This window comes from Portunus trituberculatus, chromosome 5, assembly GCF_017591435.1.
Source record: "Portunus trituberculatus isolate SZX2019 chromosome 5, ASM1759143v1, whole genome shotgun sequence".
In the NCBI taxonomy this organism is placed as follows: Eukaryota; Metazoa; Arthropoda; class Malacostraca; order Decapoda; family Portunidae; genus Portunus; species Portunus trituberculatus.
The window spans coordinates 3,504,095-3,522,140 of record NC_059259.1 but is presented as its reverse complement, the minus strand read 5'-3'; the positions used below and the strand labels follow the sequence as shown (position 1 = coordinate 3,522,140).

General features: G+C 45.8%; 1 protein-coding gene across 4 annotated transcripts in view; it reads left to right on the top strand.

Annotated features, from left to right (window-relative positions):
* The window catches only part of LOC123515065, a 51,277-nt gene that overhangs the window by 6,614 nt on the left and 26,617 nt on the right, over positions 1-18,046 (top strand). Inside the window, exons 2-12 of one of the 4 annotated variants that reach the window (XM_045273474.1) lie at positions 3,915-3,984; positions 7,144-7,203; positions 7,523-7,621; positions 7,986-9,038; positions 9,470-9,770; positions 10,326-10,391; positions 12,239-12,612; positions 13,094-13,187; positions 13,480-13,548; positions 16,236-16,337; positions 17,225-17,612. In XM_045273474.1, the coding sequence (XP_045129409.1) occupies positions 3,965-3,984; positions 7,144-7,203; positions 7,523-7,621; positions 7,986-9,038; positions 9,470-9,770; positions 10,326-10,391; positions 12,239-12,612; positions 13,094-13,187; positions 13,480-13,548; positions 16,236-16,337; positions 17,225-17,612 (2,626 nt within the window). In that variant the 5' untranslated portion in view covers positions 3,915-3,964. Of the gene's footprint in view, positions 1-3,914; positions 3,985-7,140; positions 7,204-7,522; positions 7,622-7,985; positions 9,039-9,469; positions 9,771-10,325; positions 10,392-12,238; positions 12,613-13,093; positions 13,188-13,479; positions 13,549-16,235; positions 16,338-17,224; positions 17,613-18,046 lie in introns of all 4 variants that reach the window. The other 3 variants (XM_045273465.1, XM_045273483.1, XM_045273487.1) reach the window with 3 other exon arrangements.

The following is an 18,046-nucleotide window of genomic DNA, read 5'->3' as shown; positions in this document are numbered from 1 at the left end:
TGGTTAGGTTAGTTTTGGTTAAATTAGGTTTTTCATTAAGTTGGTATAGCCAGTGGTATGCAGGAGTGGCTTTTGAGTTCTCTCCCCTACACTAACAGTCCAGATTACTTTTAAGGCTTTTGTGGCACTTTGTGATGATGGAACTGTTATTATTTAACTTTTTTTCATACTTTTTTCCATTGTAAAAGTACTTTGAGGGGATAGATCAAGTTTTTTTTATGGAAGGGAGGAGGGGGGAATAAAAAGTACTGATAAACAATGGAAATGAAATGCAGATTCATTCAAATTAAGTTGAAAACTACCTGAAGAGAAGAAAATAGTTTTGTTCAGAAGTGAGAGTATGGTGCAGAAGTATAGATTTACCGCCCACCATTGCCCTCATGGATCCCCCATGAAGAGGCATTACATACTTGTATTGAGTGTGAAAGGTCAATAAAATGATGATAATACAAAATGTTCTATGAAGGTCTGGAAGAAAAGGCAAATGTTGTAAGAGTGGAAAAATTTGAGATGGTTACCAGTGACTCAGCCTGGCAGTGCTGGCAGTGTAATAATAATAATAATAATATTTGGTTTATTAGTTTAGCAATGTAAAAAATTACACTGAAAATGTACAGGGGGGACATTACCACAATGAACTAAAAATGCTTAACCTAACTATGGATAAACTTAACCTAGAAATTCACTTATTTATTTAAGGCTCGCACAGTAGTGGGCACCGCGCTAAGTCGGTACCGATCAGTGCGCGGTGCTCTTAAGGGCGCCACGCGATTCTGGTGTCGGGTGGCGCGAGCAGGGGAGGCACGTCGGGGGTAGCAGGTGGCGGAGACGTGGATGACGCAGCAGTCCTTCCCCAAATTTTTCCAAGGCTTCCTGGTGTCTTGTGGCCAGCCTCGGCAGACTCAGGCAGGTCAGGGCGTCCTCGTAGGACCTGTAGGCAGGCCCAAGGATGACCCTGAACGCCCTCCTCTGAACCCTCTCCAGCTGTTGTCGTTGTGTGAGGTTCAGGAGGAGGACCACGCTGGGGCGGCGTACATGAGCTTAGGGAGTATAAAGGTGAGGTACACTCCCCTCAGCTCATCTGCCGGTGCTCCCAGGGACCTGAGTCGGCGCAGTAAATAGATTTTATATGAGGCTGACCTGATGATGTTGGAAACATGCTGCTTCCATGATAACTGATCATCCACCAAGACACCTAGAAGCTTGGTGCTGCGGACCACCTGGAGGGAGTGAGGGCCCACAGAAAGCTGGGGAGGGGGACTGCTGCTGTGGAGGTACAAATGTGCATCACCACGGTCTTGGTGTGGTTGATGGTCATTTTGTTGTCCTCCGTCCACGTCTGTAGTTGGTTTAGAGTGGACTGCAGTGCTGAGAAGTCTGGGTTGGTGTTGTTGACGGGTACGCCCACGGTGCAGTCGTCCACATACTTCCAGCGGTGGGGGGTGTGGACGAGAGCATCGTTGATAAGGATGAGGAAACACAGTGGACCCATCTTGGTCCCCTGAGGGACCCCGCATGTGAGCTGTTGGAAAGAGGAGACAGAGCCCTGATAACGAACGGCCTGACGCCTTCCCGTGAGGAAGTCTGCCAGCCACGCTATCAGGTAGGGAGAGAGACCCAGAGTGATGGCTTTATTTATCACAACAGTGTGATCAACAAGATCAAAGGCCTTTCTGAAGTCCACAAAAGCAATAGCTAGAGAAGTGTTGCGTTTGTCCAGGTGGCTGTGGACGAATTCCAGGAAGCTGACAAGGTAGTGAGATGTGGAGGTGGATTTAATATTGCCAAATTGTTGTGTGTCAATAGAGTTACAAATTTTGTTATAGGCCCAGTCGAACACAAAATCTTCACAGATAAGGCTGGGTATAGGGGTGATGGCGACTGGTCTTAGATCATTCAGTGACTGTGGATTAGAAATTTTGGGGAGGGGTGACGTAAGATGTCTTCCAGTCATCGGGGCAGGAATGTTGAGAAAGGGAGGCATTGATGATAGAGCAAAGGGGTGTGGCAAGTTCTGGGGCAAATTCTCTGTAAATTTTGATGGGGAGGTCAGTGGGAGTGGTGGATCTGTTTAGTTTAAATTTAAGAAGCTTCCTGTAAACATCAACCTCCTGGACAGGGGTGGAGGGAGGAGGCAGGGAGGTAGGCTGGGAGAGTAGTGGAGTGAAGGGGAGGGAGTGTCTGACAGATCGCAGCGAAGTGACCGTTAATCTCTTCGGCCGCGCTGTCAGGTGAAAGGTGTGAAACACAGGGAAGAGAAGAGGCTTGTTTTGTAAACCACACAAAGACTTAATCTTGTCGTACCACTGTCTGTTGTTAGTAAGCTTGAGATGGTGAATTTTGTCTGGGTAGTAGCTTGCCTTGGCTTTTTTAATTTCCCTGATAACTCTGTTCCTTAAACTCCTGTACTGGTCAGGGCTAGAGTGGAAAGCCCTGTCACGCTGACGAAGGAGTCGTTTGATGCAGGGCGTCATCCAAGGGGCATCAGATGGGTCCACTGTGATGTCCTTGGTGGGAAAGTAGTGGTGGAACGCTTCCGTTGTGGTGGTGAAGTAGTTCCGCCATTTTGTGTGGACGTCTTCCTCCTCCAGTACCTCGGTCCACGGGTGATGTGTCAGCCACTGCCCAAATTCCCTCATGGCGGAGTCAGGCATGGGCCTGTGGGATCTGGTGACAGTTGACCTGGGAACCGAGGTGGTGGGGGTGGGTGTCCACAGGATGGAGAGGTGGGTGCTGCGTCCCATGGGGGGGAGTGGCTTGGGAGGCGAGTACTGCTGGCTCAGGTCTGTCATGATAAGGTCGAGGGTGGACTGGTGGTGGGTGGGGAAGTCCACGACCTGGGTGAGGTGTAGCTGGTGCAGGATTTCACTGATATCCAAGCGGTTGAAGTCACCACAGATTACCAGCTTGGCAGCAGGAAATCTCACCCGTAGAGCATCAGCAGTCTCGATGATGTGATCAGTGAGCAACCGTGCAGTGGCGGCCCGTGGAGGGTGGTAGACAACACACACAATGATGGAGGCTGTGTTGCGGGGTGGCAGGGGGTAACCCTCACCCACAGGGCCTCCAATCCGGCGGGGACGTCGACGTGTAGGTGTGAGGGGCTGAGGTCAGAGCGGCAAAACAGGGCCACTCCTCCCCCCCTGCGTTGATTCCTTAGGTGGTGGAACAGCTGGAAATCTTGAATCATACACACCTCAGGAGTTATCTGCCACGCCTCTGTGATCGCCACAATGTCTGCACAGTTAGATCTCACTGACAGGCAAGAGTCATGCAGAGTATTGACAAGAAATAAAAATTGAGCTAGACTTAGAACCATTTGATTGAGTAATTTAATAAATTCCATTTCATGTTGCCAGTTTTATGATTTTATATCCAGTGGCTTGTGAATGTTGGCTATACTTGTACACAGTGTTGCCACCTCAACTCTAAAGCAACAAGTTTGGGAGGCCAGTTGGATGTGGCCTGTGGTTTCCCTTGTTATGGGCACAGGGTTGGCAGTGTTGTAGCACTTGTATGTGTTGCCAAGTGTCCTGGAAAATATACAGAATCTCATTCTAACATCAAATTGAAAGCCATTGAAAAAAACATGCACTCATATATAATAACTTTTTGGAATAACTTTTGTAATGGATAACAGTATGAGCTAGAGAGAGAGAGAGAGAGAGAGAGAGAGAGAGTAAAGAAATAGAGTCACAAAAAATTATTTTACATTTTTCATGTCACTAGTAGTCTGTCACACACTAACTTTTGTTTTACTAATGTGCCAGTTGACTGAATGTAACAGCAATGTGATACAGACACGGCCAACACCCTGAGTCCTCTGTGAGACTGGATTCATTGTAGTAGTAAGAAGAAAATTGTTCCTGGGTTAATGTCATAGTATGTGGTTAGTGATGTTGTCATTGTTGCAGGCTGACAGTACTGGCTTTCATCTCCACGTACCACCATATGCATTGAGAACATGATCATTAGGAAAAAAAGGTAATGTTTGAGAAGGAGTGTTCTGCTTCCTATTCTTCTCTTCCTTTAACATTAAGTTTGGACACCTGGTAGATCTTTGGGATAGTGAACACATTTTTTCTTGTTGTGTAAGAGACATTGGCCAGATGCAATTAAAAGAGTGAAAAGAGCCCAGAGGTGCTAGTCCTAAAAAGTAATTAAAAAAGTCATTCAAAAGTTAAGGATGATTGTCTAGGAAGGAGGAAGTGCAGAACTAAGCAGAGAGTTTTCAACTTGTAGAATTTGTAAAAATGTTCTTTTTTAGGGCTTTTCTCCCTAATGCAAGAACTAACAGCATTCTCAGTTGTTTATCCTTTTAAGTAGTAAACTCTGAAACTCCCTGTGTGCTTCAGTATTTCCTTTTTCTTTTAACTAATCTTAGAAGGAGGATCTTTAAAGACTTCTTTAATTTTGGATAATTTAGTGATGACTGACATCCCAGTGTATCCCCCTTTCTTCCCCTCAGTCCTCAGCCAGAGCTCTTCTTATAAATGGAAAAAGCAGAGCATAGACTATATGAAGTGAGAGAGGTGAACCTAATATCTGGTCAGAATGAATGACATGTATCTAGTAGAAGTTAGGGAAGATTTTGCCCATGTGAGCTAAATCCCGCCTACCCTATGGTGCCACTCCATACGGTCACGCCTCATGAGTCTCGATGCAGACTCCCTTCCCATACTAAATAACTCCCAGCAAGAGACATCGACTTGCAGCAGCCATGTGTTCTTTGGACGTCCCCTCGGCCTCCTCCATGCTGAGTTATCCTTTTCGGAGATGACCTGATACGCAGAATTGGCTTCTGGGTAGCTTGCCATGTGCCCATATAGTCGCAGTTAGTGTTGATGGATTATGCTGGTAATTGGTCTCAAATCAGTCTCAATGGAGCAATTTGTCACAAAGTCATACCAGCGGTACCCCATGGTCTTGTGAAGGCATCTAGTATCAAAGACATCAATTTGCCTCTTCAGATCAGTGTTCAGCATCTATGTCTCACAACCATTGATTAAGACAAGGATCACCAGCGAATTGAAGATCCGAATCTTTGTCCGTCTGCACAGGTACCGACAATACCAAATACTCATGTTGAGTGAGTCTATAGCACCATGAGCCAGGCCAATCTGCTGTACAACTTCCTGGCTCAACCCACCGTCGTTATGCACTACACTACCAAGGTATGTGAAGTTTTCCGAGATCTCATTGTCCTCGCCACACGCATGGACAGACTGTACTGTTTCATCCAGTAAGCCTCCATACACCAGAACCTTGGTCTTGGGCTAGGAAATCTGGAGTTTCAGGGCTTCACCTCCTTGTGCATTGCCTCTAGAGCCATTACCAAAGCCTCCAGTGACTCGGCAAAGATTACTGCAACATCGGCAAGAACAAGATCTGTAATCTCAGTATTGCCGACATGCTCCACAATGACTTTGGTCTACAACTGTGCCTAGTACCCAATCTATGCAAGTGTTGAAAAGTAATGGAGCAAGCACACATCCCTGCCTCACTCCCTTATTCACAGGAAAGAAGCTGGACAAGCTCCCTCCACACTTCACAGCACTCACAGTCCCAGAGTAGAAGCCAGGTAATCACTGTAGGAATCCCATGAAGATGCAGAAGATCCCAGAGTGTCTCTCGATGCACCGAATCAAACTCCTTCTTGAGATCGACATAGGTTGCAAGCATCTCTTGTTGAAGCATGTCAGCACTCCACCAGTACACGATGTGCTAGGATCCGGTCAGTTGTTGACTTACCGGGCATCAACCCAGACTCTTTAGGTCTCTGGTGTTTTGGCAGATGATTGTGGATACGCATCAACAGCAAATGGGCAAGCACCTTGCCTGGTATGCTGAGCAGTGTTATACTGTGGTAGTTGTTGCAGTTCTGTCGGTCCCATTTCCCTTTCCAGATGGGGATGACCAAACCCTTTTTCCATTCATGGGGAGTGGTACCTAAATGCCGTACAACTGTCAAGACAGCATGCAACCCACGCATCATGGCCTCATCCCCTGCTTTGAGCAGCTCCGCACTGTTGTTATAGCCAACTGTCTTTCCATCCCTCAACTTTACTACAGCCTCTTTGACATCATCAGTGGAGGGTGCAGTTTCGTCAATGCGTGAATCAGCATCCAGCATATGTAACCCTGCAGTTTGGAGCTGTCCACTTGGAGGATCCACCATGAACAGCTGATCAAAGTACTCAGCCCAACGAGCCATCTGCCCATCTGCGTCCAATACAAGGCAACCATCTACTTTTCGAATAGTGCTCACTTGAGATGTAGACTTGGAGTGGAGTTTCTTCAGGGCACGATAGGCAGGTCGGAGGTCATTAGCATTTAAATAACACTCTACATCACCGTTTCCCAACCTAGGGTGCTAGCACCCCCTGTGGGTATTGAAATCAATTATAGGGGGTGCTGGGAAGTGATGCACATGCTTCACTTTCTTTTGTCATTGTAATGACAAGATATTAATTGAGGGTGCTGGATTGCTTACACATGACAACAGGGGGTGCTATGGTTGGAAAAGGTTGGGAAATGCTGGGCTAGATCCTTGGCAAGACCCCCGACATACCTCTTCTTGTCTCTCCTCAAGAGAGCTCTAGTTGTACATGAGCAACTAAGTGGAGGCAAGAAATGGTTAGGGTGGAGAAAGGAACCATTATGGCAGTTATTAAGACCACAGGGAGGAGAGAAGTGATAGATAGAATACATACAGAGGTGTTGTCTGGCTAGACATAGTAATGATAATGTACTTACACATTGTACATTATTTGATGTTCCATATATATATATATATATATATATATATATATATATATATATATATATATATATATATATATATATATATATATATATATATATATATATATATATATATATATATATATATATATATATATATATATATATATATATATATATATATATATATATATATATATATATATATATATATATATATATATATATATATATATATAATAAATCTAGTGAGAAGTGATAAATTTTAACCAAAAATACATCATTAAAAAGATATACATATGATGTGAAGTCTGTAAAGCTTACAGACTGAAAGAACATCTAATAATTCCTATGATATAAGTGAGATTATAATGGTTGTTATTTTTCCTTTCTCAGCAGCAGTAGTACCATGCCTGGCCACTATGATACCTATGGTTTGACCTCATCGGGAAACTATAGGTGAGAAAGACAGTGTGTGTGCATGTGCTATTCTTGTCCTCACTTTTCTTTGGTCTTTGTCTTCCTTTCCTTGTAAATCTCTCTACTTGCCTTCCTTGCTATTCTTCCTTTTGTTGCTCTTTCCATCTTTATTTCCTTCCACTGCTCTCCTGATATCACTTAACCATCTTTACTATAACCTGTTTTGCTCTCATACACTCCTTACTTCCTCAACATTACCTCCATCTGTCACTCACCTTCCATGTTCCACTCCTTTACCACTAAGTCATGCCACATCAGCACCCTCACTCCAGTCTCCTCTTCCCTGCCTTGTCTCCAGGTCCAGCAGTTCCCGGATGGGCAGAGACAGGGACACCATGGATTACAACCAATATAGCAGCAGTGCCACCTACTCCAGTGTCTCAATGTCCTCCTCCAGGTGAGTGGTGGGGCACTGCACAGTTCTGGACAGCTGGCTACTCTTGGCTGTGTGGTGAAATAGATTTGTTTTGTGGTGGATTCCTGAGTGTTTGGTGTGTTGTATTTTTTCATGAAATACTTTGTTTCTTGAAAAATTGTAAGCAAAATTCATTAAGCAGATACAATTGTGCATTTTTGTCTTCTCTGTGTAATCCATTCTCTTCATTTTACAAAAAAATTTCAAGTTTCTTGTTTATGGGTGTAAATTTCTATTTAAAGTTACTGTGGAGAAAATATCAAAATATTCAATTGAATATTTACCAACTGCTATTTATTTGTATTAGTTTAGTTGGTAGGTAATACATAGGTGTTGCTTCTTGCAGGTACCGTGATGGTGGTATTGGTGCTGGCAGTAGTAGTGGTGGTGGTGGTGGCGGCAGTGGTGGTGGTGGTGGTGGTGGGAGCAGTGGTGGCACCATGTACAGCAGCAGTGGTGGCGGGGACTACAGCATGAGCCGAGTTAGTAACAACATCCTGGGTGGCGGCCAGGGTGATGGACTGATGCCATACCCACCCACCCCATCCTATGCCATAGGGTCACATGGCATGCGTGCTGGCAGCAGCCCAGGACTGCCCTCGGGAACGCAGGGTTACGGGTCCTCCTCATCCCGCTCAGGCTATGATGGATCTTTGGCATCGCATTCCACTTATGACAGCAGCTCCTACTCCCGCTCCAGTTACAGTGGCGCTGGCTCCCGCTCCAGCTACGGCAGCAGCATGCCTACCCACTCCAACTATGACAAGAGTTCCATCTCTCGTTCCAATTATGAGGGCACAGCCTCATCACGCTCCAGCTACGAGGGTGGCGCCTCCATGCGCTCCAGCTATGATGTCGGCACCTCTCGCTCTAGCTACAGTGCCTCCCAGCCTGGATATGGCGGCCCCTCTCGCTCCAGCTACGAAGGTGGGCTGTCTCGCTCTAGTTATGATTCTGGTGCTGCTCGCTCCAGCTATGACTCGGGCCACTCGACTCGGCCCAGTTACCAGGACAGTGCTGTCCCACGCTCCAGCTATGGGAGCAGCAGCATGTCTCGCTCTAGTTATGATGTTCCTGCTGTTCCTCGCTCAAATTATGAAGATATCCCTGCCTCACGCCCCATCTTGGGTGGCTCTCGCAGTGCAGTGCCTTCATATGGGCCTGAGAGGAGCTATGGCACCTCTTCCAGCTACCACTCTGAGCCCAATTACAACAACGGGACAAATTACAGTGCTGCATCTAATGGTTCCAGCTACCGGGAGAGTCTGCATGAAGGTCCAGGCTTCAGGGTGGACTCTACACATGGTGGTATTGGTGGTGGTGGTGGTGGTGGCAGCAGCAGCAGTGTTGGCATTGGTGGCAGTGGCAATGTCGGCAGCAGTAACGTAGGCTACAACAGGTAGGTTCTTGAAGCTGGTGTGATGATGACATATCATACCATGAATCATGGCAGTCATAACTGCAGACTTGGTAATTTTCTTACAATAATCTTTTACTATGGCCAAATTAGTTATTCCGATATATCTTGCCTAGTAATATCTTTGTATTCTTCCGTTTATTTTCAGCATCATGAAATCTATGGACATAGATCATACAATAATAACATTACAACTTTTTCTGATGTTTTAAGTTGCCTAGAGTAATATCACAAAGTCTTGTAAATTTTTCATTTAAAAATTTAATACAAACTAACACATTAATTGTTGAAGTTCTTTGTGTGAGGAACTCCTCAAAAGCAAAGATGTGATGGATGACATTAGTAACCTGACATTATTTTTCTTTTAGAAATATGCAATGGTATAATCCTTTCACAATAATTTCTTCCACAAGTGGCCCTGGCCTGCTGTCATGGGATGAAGGAGCTGGCTCCCAGATGTTGGGTGGCAGAGGGCATCACTCTCTTGCCCCGACCCTACGAGTGCCTGGAGCAGGGCTGCTGGAGAGGCCTCCAGAGAGGGAAAGACAGGTTGTAGGAGTCAGTGTGGGTGGTGTGGGCACGGGCAGTGCAGGTGTTAGTGGTGGCATGCAGAGAGGAGCCACAGATATCATAGGTGCCGTCAACCAGCTCACACAGATGGATAACCCAGAATCAAAGCTGGCACTCAACATTCTTAATGCCGTGTTGTCCTCGGTGAGTGCCTCTATCTTGGTGTGCTTTGTGTTCTTGTCAGTCTCTCTGATCATTTGAGCTTAACAGTAAGTATTACAATTCTCAGTGTGTAAAAAATATGGATGAAGAGGATAACTGACCAGATATGAGAGCTGAATGGATGGACTGCATGAAAAAGTGTGATTGTGCATGTGAGGAACAGCTGTGAATATGTAAATGTGAAAAGTGTCTGAGATGTTGTGTGGGTGGTTCACTCTCCTATAGTCCATTCAGATAATGAGGGCAGATATGTGATGCAGCAGAACAAAATTAAGTCCATATGTGCTGTATAATTGAGTGTTATGTTGCATGCTCATTGAAAATATATCTTATCACAGGAGGCCTAGATATGTTCTCATTTATTTTGTGGAAAGGTTACAGATGCAATAGTGTGTAAATTGAGAGTGCCATTGCCTTGCCTGCTTAGACATCTTCCTGGTGTGAATGTGTGATGCATTGTCTGGGCCAGCCTGATATGTATAGAGAGATAGCTAGGGAGTGTGTTTGAGATTCACACCAAACTTTCTCTTCCCTCAGCCTCAACAGGAGCGGCCACGGGTGTGGGAGGACGAGCCACCTGCCAAGACAAGACGTGTGGACTGGGTAAGGCAGCTTATTGTCTATTAGCTTCTCTTATACACTTTGCTCTCCTTGTGACTTTGCTTTATGCATTGCCAGATAGTCATTTGGATTTTATCTTGCTTGTAAAGATTTTAAAGTCTGTCATGTGATACAGTATCACAAATGATTTGTGGTGATACTGCAATGTAGGAATATAAGTTTGTGTCACCTGGAGAGTTACGGGTGATGTGTTGTTTGTCATTCTTGATGAAGCTGATCTGTTATTATCCAGCGGGTTCAGGATTTTGTGTTTATTTGTGCGACGGCATCTGTGCATTGGTGTTTGGTGCACTGGCTCAGGGTGGTTGGTGCCACCCGCCTCAGAACACACACGCAACACAGGTAAGTAACCCTGCGCACTGACATCGTCACCAACACTTGCAACCTCTGACCACACAGAGGAAGAGTTGGGATATATATTTTGCTCCCTGAGGACATGTTACCCATGTCTTGCAACTCAGTGTCATCACTGACTCTGTGTGAGTGAAGAGGGCCATGAGGCACTCTCCCAGCTGTGTTGTTTGAAGTTAGTAGCCACCTGTGTGTGGGAGATGTTCAGCCAGGCAGCATAGCAATGAGGTGGATCATGCCTGCCTGTATTGAGCCACTGCCCTTCAGGCAAGCAGTGACCGTAGCTGGGAAAGAGTAAGGTACTATTGTCACCTCTGTCTGTCCACTCTGCTTCCATGGTGCCTCTCTGCCCTGCTTCAGTGTAAGGGGGAAGGTAGCATACTGATGCACACACTATCATTACCAGGACTACTATTGCTGCTGGTGCCACAGTCCAGGCAGTCCAGCTCATTGTACCCAGAGTCTCACCACTCATGACTTTCATTCACTCTTGTGTCTGTGTCTGACCCTGTGTGCAGCATGTGTGCCGCTGCTGGCTTTTGGCCAGGGCGGTTTGTGTGTTATGCTGCGGTCGTACTGCTCACTGTTATCACTGGGCCCTGTAGTGCGGGTGCAATTTTGGCCACTCGTCCATACATGCCTGGGCAGGACAGCCCTGCCCTCACCTTGTATTCCTTGGGTTCACCACTAGGTGATGTAGACATTGAATTTTATGTGCATAATATATTTATTTCTCAAAGAAATGCAAATATGTTTAGACTTGGAATTTATCCCATAAATAAAATAATTGCTCATAAAATGTAAGACCTATTGGGAAGCTTTCGTTTGACTGCCAGAAAAAGAAACATGAAGAGCATATGATTGAAAAATGGAACCTGAATGGTTGTTTCCCTTGATCTGTAGATACAGTTGCTTGTGTCATGCAGGTGAAATGCCACAGAACTGTGGTACATTGCCATCCAGACCACCACATTGGTGTGATCCCGTGCCTCAGAGGCAGCAGCTGGCAGCCGGCTGTGATGTACAGTGAGGCCAGCAGGGACAGGGGAGCCAGCACCAGCCCAGCCCAGTGATATCTGTGACCGGTGTGACCGTAGGTGTAGAGAGGATTTGTTGCTCCTGGAAGGCTGTGGATGTACATCAGGGGAGGGAAAGAGGGAAGTGCCAAGGCACCTTTTAGAAGGGCCGGGGCACCAGTGAGCTGCACGTGGCATCATTTTAACTTGACACAAACTGAAGCCTCTCAGTTTGCCATGATTTGTAACACTTAATTCCTCAGGAGAGCCTGTGTGAAGGTGGAGGGTTTGGTGGAGGGGTGACCCACAGCCAGACCACTGAGTCCCATGGGAGTGTTGTGAGGCTTTCGGTGGTAACCCTTTGGGGGCCCCATTGCCCCACTCTCCCAGGCCGGCCATGGAGCCCTTGGCCCTGGCTGGCTGGCGTGGACAGAGCCACTGAGCGATGAGTGTCTCCCACAGGATGGGGGTCATGATTCTCACCGCGGGGAAGGTGGCTCACCCCTCATGCATCCACCACCGCCTGCACGCAAGTTCCCTCAGCCTGACCGTCAGCATGCGTCGCGGCACCCCTGGGAGGGCCAGCCGCCCCACCAGGCCTGGCCCAGCCGCTCCTCGACCTCGGCAGGACACACCACCATGCCCAGTAACCAATACTTTAAGAAAGTCCCCTCTAGGAGTCGGCGGGGCAAGCCCCGGCCAGATGCCAGGGATTATAGAGCCCCAGCCAGGGAGCAGAAGAAGGCCAGGAGTGAGATGGAGGCAGCGGCCGGAACACCGGGGGGCCACAAGGGAATTAAGGGTGACAGTGGCCCCTCAGCCGACCCTACACTGAGGTAAGCTTCTTGGGCAGGCCGCCATCCACTCCTGTCTGGCATGCAGATGACGGGCGGGAGTGATGCTGGCTGGCCGAGGGGCTGGGTGGTGGACGCAACAGTCCCCAGCTCTGGCCCCTGGATCACTGTTGTCCTGAGGGCTGAGGGTCACTACCAGGAACGGGCCAGCATCCCGAACCCACATCCACCTGTAGCGGGGATGTCCCACCCAACACTGAGCACCGGCACCTTGATACACAATTCAATCACACACACCCACCACTGCCCCAGGGGTAGGCCAGCCCAACCCCTCAGTTTTGTGTAGAGTAGTGGGCCTGGCCACACTTGACTGGTTGGTGCCCTGGCTGGTCCAGTGCGGACATGGTTAGGTCTAACTCTTATCTGTCATATGACTCTCCCTTGCTTACCTTTGTACACTAGTTTTAAGCAAGTATATCACCACTGCATCCTTGCCCCTACCTCACCCCAGTCACACCCACAGTGCCTCCAGCGAGAAGGACCGTGCTGTGTCCAAGGATGATGCAGACAAGGATGACAGCTCCACTGATCCTCGCATCCCACCAGGAATGCCTGCAGTGAGTACTTGTTAGGTTTGGCTAGCTGACGTGTACTTCAGACCTAAAGATCAGTACCTCTGTCTATACTAAATGTAACTGTCAAGATGATTAATGTTAAGCCAAGTCCATTCTTGTATGTGAAGTGAATCTTGAGAATAATTTGAGAGAGAACTGAGGAAGGTTGGATTTTAGAAAGTAGTAGGGGACTTGAGTGAATCAGAATGATCCACAGAATGTAGTTGTTTTAAACATTAAATGGGTAGACTGAAAACAACATTCCTGACTCCTCCCTCCTCTCCTTTCCCAACAGAGACTCTTCATTCCCAATGAACTGCTGATGTGTCACATGTGTGGCATCAAGAAGTTCAACAGGGTCGGGGTGAGTGAATCCGTTGTTCTGTGGTGAATTGTTGCCCTCGGCTTTCACTCCAGGATTATGCTTATTGTATTGCTTACTCTTTGATTCTAATCCTTCCTCTCATATCACTCACTTAATATTCTCTTCCTATCTCTGTACATGTATCTTCCATCCTCTCTCATTCCACCATCTCTATGTATAAAATTTCTTTTGCCATATTTTTGCTATATGAGGCATTAAGTGGAAGAAGGTCTTGTCCACCACAGAGTATTTTTGAGTTAAGTATATGAGCATATTCCACAGTCCCTCATCTAGTAGTACAACAGTGAGTTACAAGATACAAGATACGAGTTTAATTCATTCTGTGACAAGGGAGGACCCCTGTATTTGCATGTACACAATTTATTGGCTCCATTACAGGGTGAGCTACTCTCTCTATGTATATGTCGAATGTTTACTGACAGCATCACATGCCAGCACACCCAGCCACACTATGATAATAATAATCATCAGTTCCTGATTAGGCTAACAGAAACCATGGCAGTGGCGCAGTGGATAAGGTGGTGAGCGTGGGATTGGGCAGACGTCCATGCGTAGGTTCATATCCCACCACGTACAGCCTTAAAACACTCTGCCATTTGTCGAGTGGTTTAACCCTTTCCTTCCGGTGCTTAAACTAGTTTCCCGTTTGCTATGACGGCTAAAAATGGTAAACCTAGAAATTGTCAGAAAACTGTTTGAATACTAATAATTATTTTCTCTTTGTTATTCTGAATACAATGATGTACTTTGTAGCTCGATGTGACCTGAAAGTTCAGTTTATGCCTTATCAAGGATTCCTCCTCCTCCTGCTGTGTGATCCGTCTTCCAGAAACAGCCGGAGGCGATGACACCGCACACACTCTCTCTCTCTCTCTCTCTCTCTCTCTCTCTCTCTCTCTCTCTCTCTCTCTCTCTCTCTCTCTCTCTCTCTCTCTCTCTCTCTCTCTCTCTCTCTCTCTCTCTCTCTCTCTCTCTCTCTCTCTCTCTCTCTCTCTCTCTCTCTCTCTCTCTGACAGTTACCTTCTACCATTTTATTATAAAATCAAAGATAATGAAAAAATGAACATGAAAGAATGATAGGTAACCTAATATTTTTTTTCACTTTCCTGTACAAGAGGAGGAAAAACATAATAAGTGACTTTATATAAGATATGCTCTGAGAATTGAGAAGAATTACAGATATATTAGAAAATTTAGGGTATGTTGCAACAATAGCTGGCAAGAAGCTGCAGAAGCCAATTATATCAGTCTCTGCAAGTTAGTCATGGCGCAAATACCGCCCAAGGAATCGTCTCCTGCACCTCCTTCACCCCGTCAAATTTCTCCTTCTCCCTCTTACACTTCACTTCTTTGCATTCCTCCCTCCCCTGTGATCTCTCTTCTGTCCCACACTCCTCCCTCACAACCTCCACTTCGTACTCCCTCCCATGAAGTCCCTCGTTCTCTCTCCAACACTTCATTTATTCGAACTCCCTCTGAAATCCCTCCTTCTCTTTTCTTCACACCTTCACTTCGCACTCCCTCCCCTGAAGTCCCTCCTTCTCACTCCCACACACCACCACTTTGCACTCCTCCATCACCTCAAAGTCCTCCAAACTCCTTAGTTTCCTTCTCTTCACCTCTCCGGTTGTCTTCATTTTCCTCTCCTTATACCTCACCGTCAGTCTCTGTTATGTTTAGTATGTTCTCCTCCCAACATCTTTCACTATCTGATTCTTCTACTATCCTGATGGTGCAGGATGATTCAGACTTATCTTCCGATGAAGATATTCATCATGTAGAAATATACCAAATTGGGTTCCAGCATCCTTGTGAGGAATAAGTAAGTTGACAAAAAATATTTTATTTCAAGTAACTATGTTGTTATTACAAATGAGACATACTATTATTACTAGATTATCATATACTACGATATTTATAGCTAGGTAGGAGTAATAAATTGAACAATCATCCTTGTACAACAGGAAGCCCCGATCCTCTGATCCTCTGAGGAAGATTACCCGTAGTCATAATAGTTCAGTTTCTTCTTCTAAATATTCACTGTCAATATCTTCAAACTCAGAAGCACTGCTAAATACATATGTTCTGTCCTGCTCCATGGTGAGTTATGATCTGAGATCCTTCGCTCTTATCAGATGTCTCTTTGCACTTATCATGGTGCTTTCCACCCGGCGGGTCGCTGGGGTTGCCAAGTGTCACCCGGAGAATGGAAAAATAGCTTAGTTACCGCTAAATTTCCAGAGCTAGTGACAACACTACATGTGGAAACATATGCCAGACACTTCCACTCACCATCTGACTCGAGAAACCGCTCTTGAAGCTCAAAATTGAGGCGTGAAAATTCTTGATTACAGGTATGATCGCCGTCGCTATGAACACATTGATGCAATTGTAGATATATGATTGCCGGAAGGAAAGGGTTAAAGTTACCTACATATCACCATGATACCCAGGCTCGGTGGTTACACTCAAGATGAGCTTGGGTGGTGATATGGGCCCTAATATGGGCACCACTATAAATAAAATTGCCTGTGCCACTAATGGGTGGAAGCTGAACAATGCTTCCCATACACTCTTCAAGTGTGCCTACAGGCGCTATAAACCTTACCGTAAAAAAAAAAAAAAAAGTCAGCCTTCCACACTTGCTTACCTAACCATGCTTCCAGACCTACCTGCGTCACCTGGAGAGCCCTGAACATTATGAATCATCCCAGGCCTACCATGCTGTGGGGGCGTGTGTCATGGAGTTGCTGCTCATTGAGGCCAAGGTACTGTGTCTGTGATTAGAATATACCAGTGAATGTGTGTGTGTGTGTGTGTGTGTGTGTGTGTGTGTGTGTGTGTGTGTGTGTGTGTGTGTGTGTGTGTGTTTTAGTAGCCCAGTGGCTTGATTAGTCATGTTCCCAAGTATTTGTCTCAACTTGGTTGTTATATTATAATTGTAGTTTTCCTTATCACAGAGACTACTGTAATGAATTGCTTGGATGGGAATAAAAGGAAAAGATAATATAAGGTTAATTTAATCTTTGCTAAGCTGCAGAAGTTTGTATTTAAAAAAAGTTAGAAAAGTACAAATAATAGAAAATATTGATAAGCAATAAATGGGTTAACAAGCTGTTGTGGAAGTTACAAAGTTTGCAAGGATATTTTTGTAATTTTGTTGATAGTCAACTTCTTTTGTTCTATTTTTTTCTCAGTTACCACCTTCTAGAAAAGGTTACAAAGGATTCATGTACACCTAATTAATTCATTTGTTTAACTCAACACAATTGCAACAAACACATGTGATTGTAACTTTAGTGTGAAAAAGAATGGATGAACTGTCAGACTTGCATCATTTCATATTTCAAAATGTTTTCATTGGTGTGTACTAAGAATGAAGTGGTGGTGAATTTGTTGGACTATTGGTCAAAAATGGTGACTCAGGTGCTCCTTCTCTTGCTGTATGGCTTTTTAGGGCACTAAATCAATAGGTCTCTCTCTCTCTCTCTCTCTCTCTCTCTCTCTCTCTCTCTCTCTCTCTCTCTCTCTCTCTCTCTCTCTCTCTCTCTCTCTCTCTCTCTCTCTCTCTCTCTCTCTCTCTCTCTCTCTCTCTCTCTCTCTGTCTCTCTCTGTGTGTGTGTGTACATTGATATTTATTTAACCTTTTCCCCAGCTGGCATCACTGCGCTGTGCTGATCATCCCTTCCACCCGATGCTCAAGTGCTGGAGGTGCCAAGTGTATGCCAACCTCAAGGACCACAACAACAGCCTGGAGCACCTGCTGGTCTCTCACTTCATGAAGGTACGCTGCTGTGGCCGACACTTCCCCACCAGGGCGGAACTGGAGGAGCATCGCTTGTCCCTGCAGCACTATCGTTACGTGCACCGCCACAAGGGGGCTGACACAACACAGGAGCTGGAGGAGGAGGAGGAGGAGAAGGAAAGAAAAGTTGCCACTGCTGTGGAGGTGATACAGGAAGCTCACCGCAAACACCAGGAGGGAGAGGACCCACCTGTCACCTCTACCACCTTGCCGCCATATGATCCTGATACTCCTGTGGGTAAGTGGGTGCTGCATCATTATACCAAGACTCATTAACACATCTGCAATACAGTACAAGAGGTGCTTTCCATCTGTATTGTGGAAATGTTGATGCTGAGGTAATAATTTTGTTTAGGTAGTATTTCAAAGGTTTTTCAGTTGTCTCCAGTGGCCTAAGAAGAATTCTTACCAGGGCAGTGGAAGGAGGACAATAAAGGATGATTAACTGTTTACAAAAAATATAAACTCTTGATTGTCACTTTACTTCTACCATTGTCTTGGTCAAAAATCCATGACAGGGCTCTTCAGGGTCACAGCTTGTCTCAGTGGAGGACATCTGGGAAACATGTCATGAGGCCTGACTTTGTATGCCTTTCTGTACCCCATAGCACCACTATAGACATAGCAAATGGTGAGGGGAGTGTATGTGGGCTGGTTAACAGTTGGCGAAGG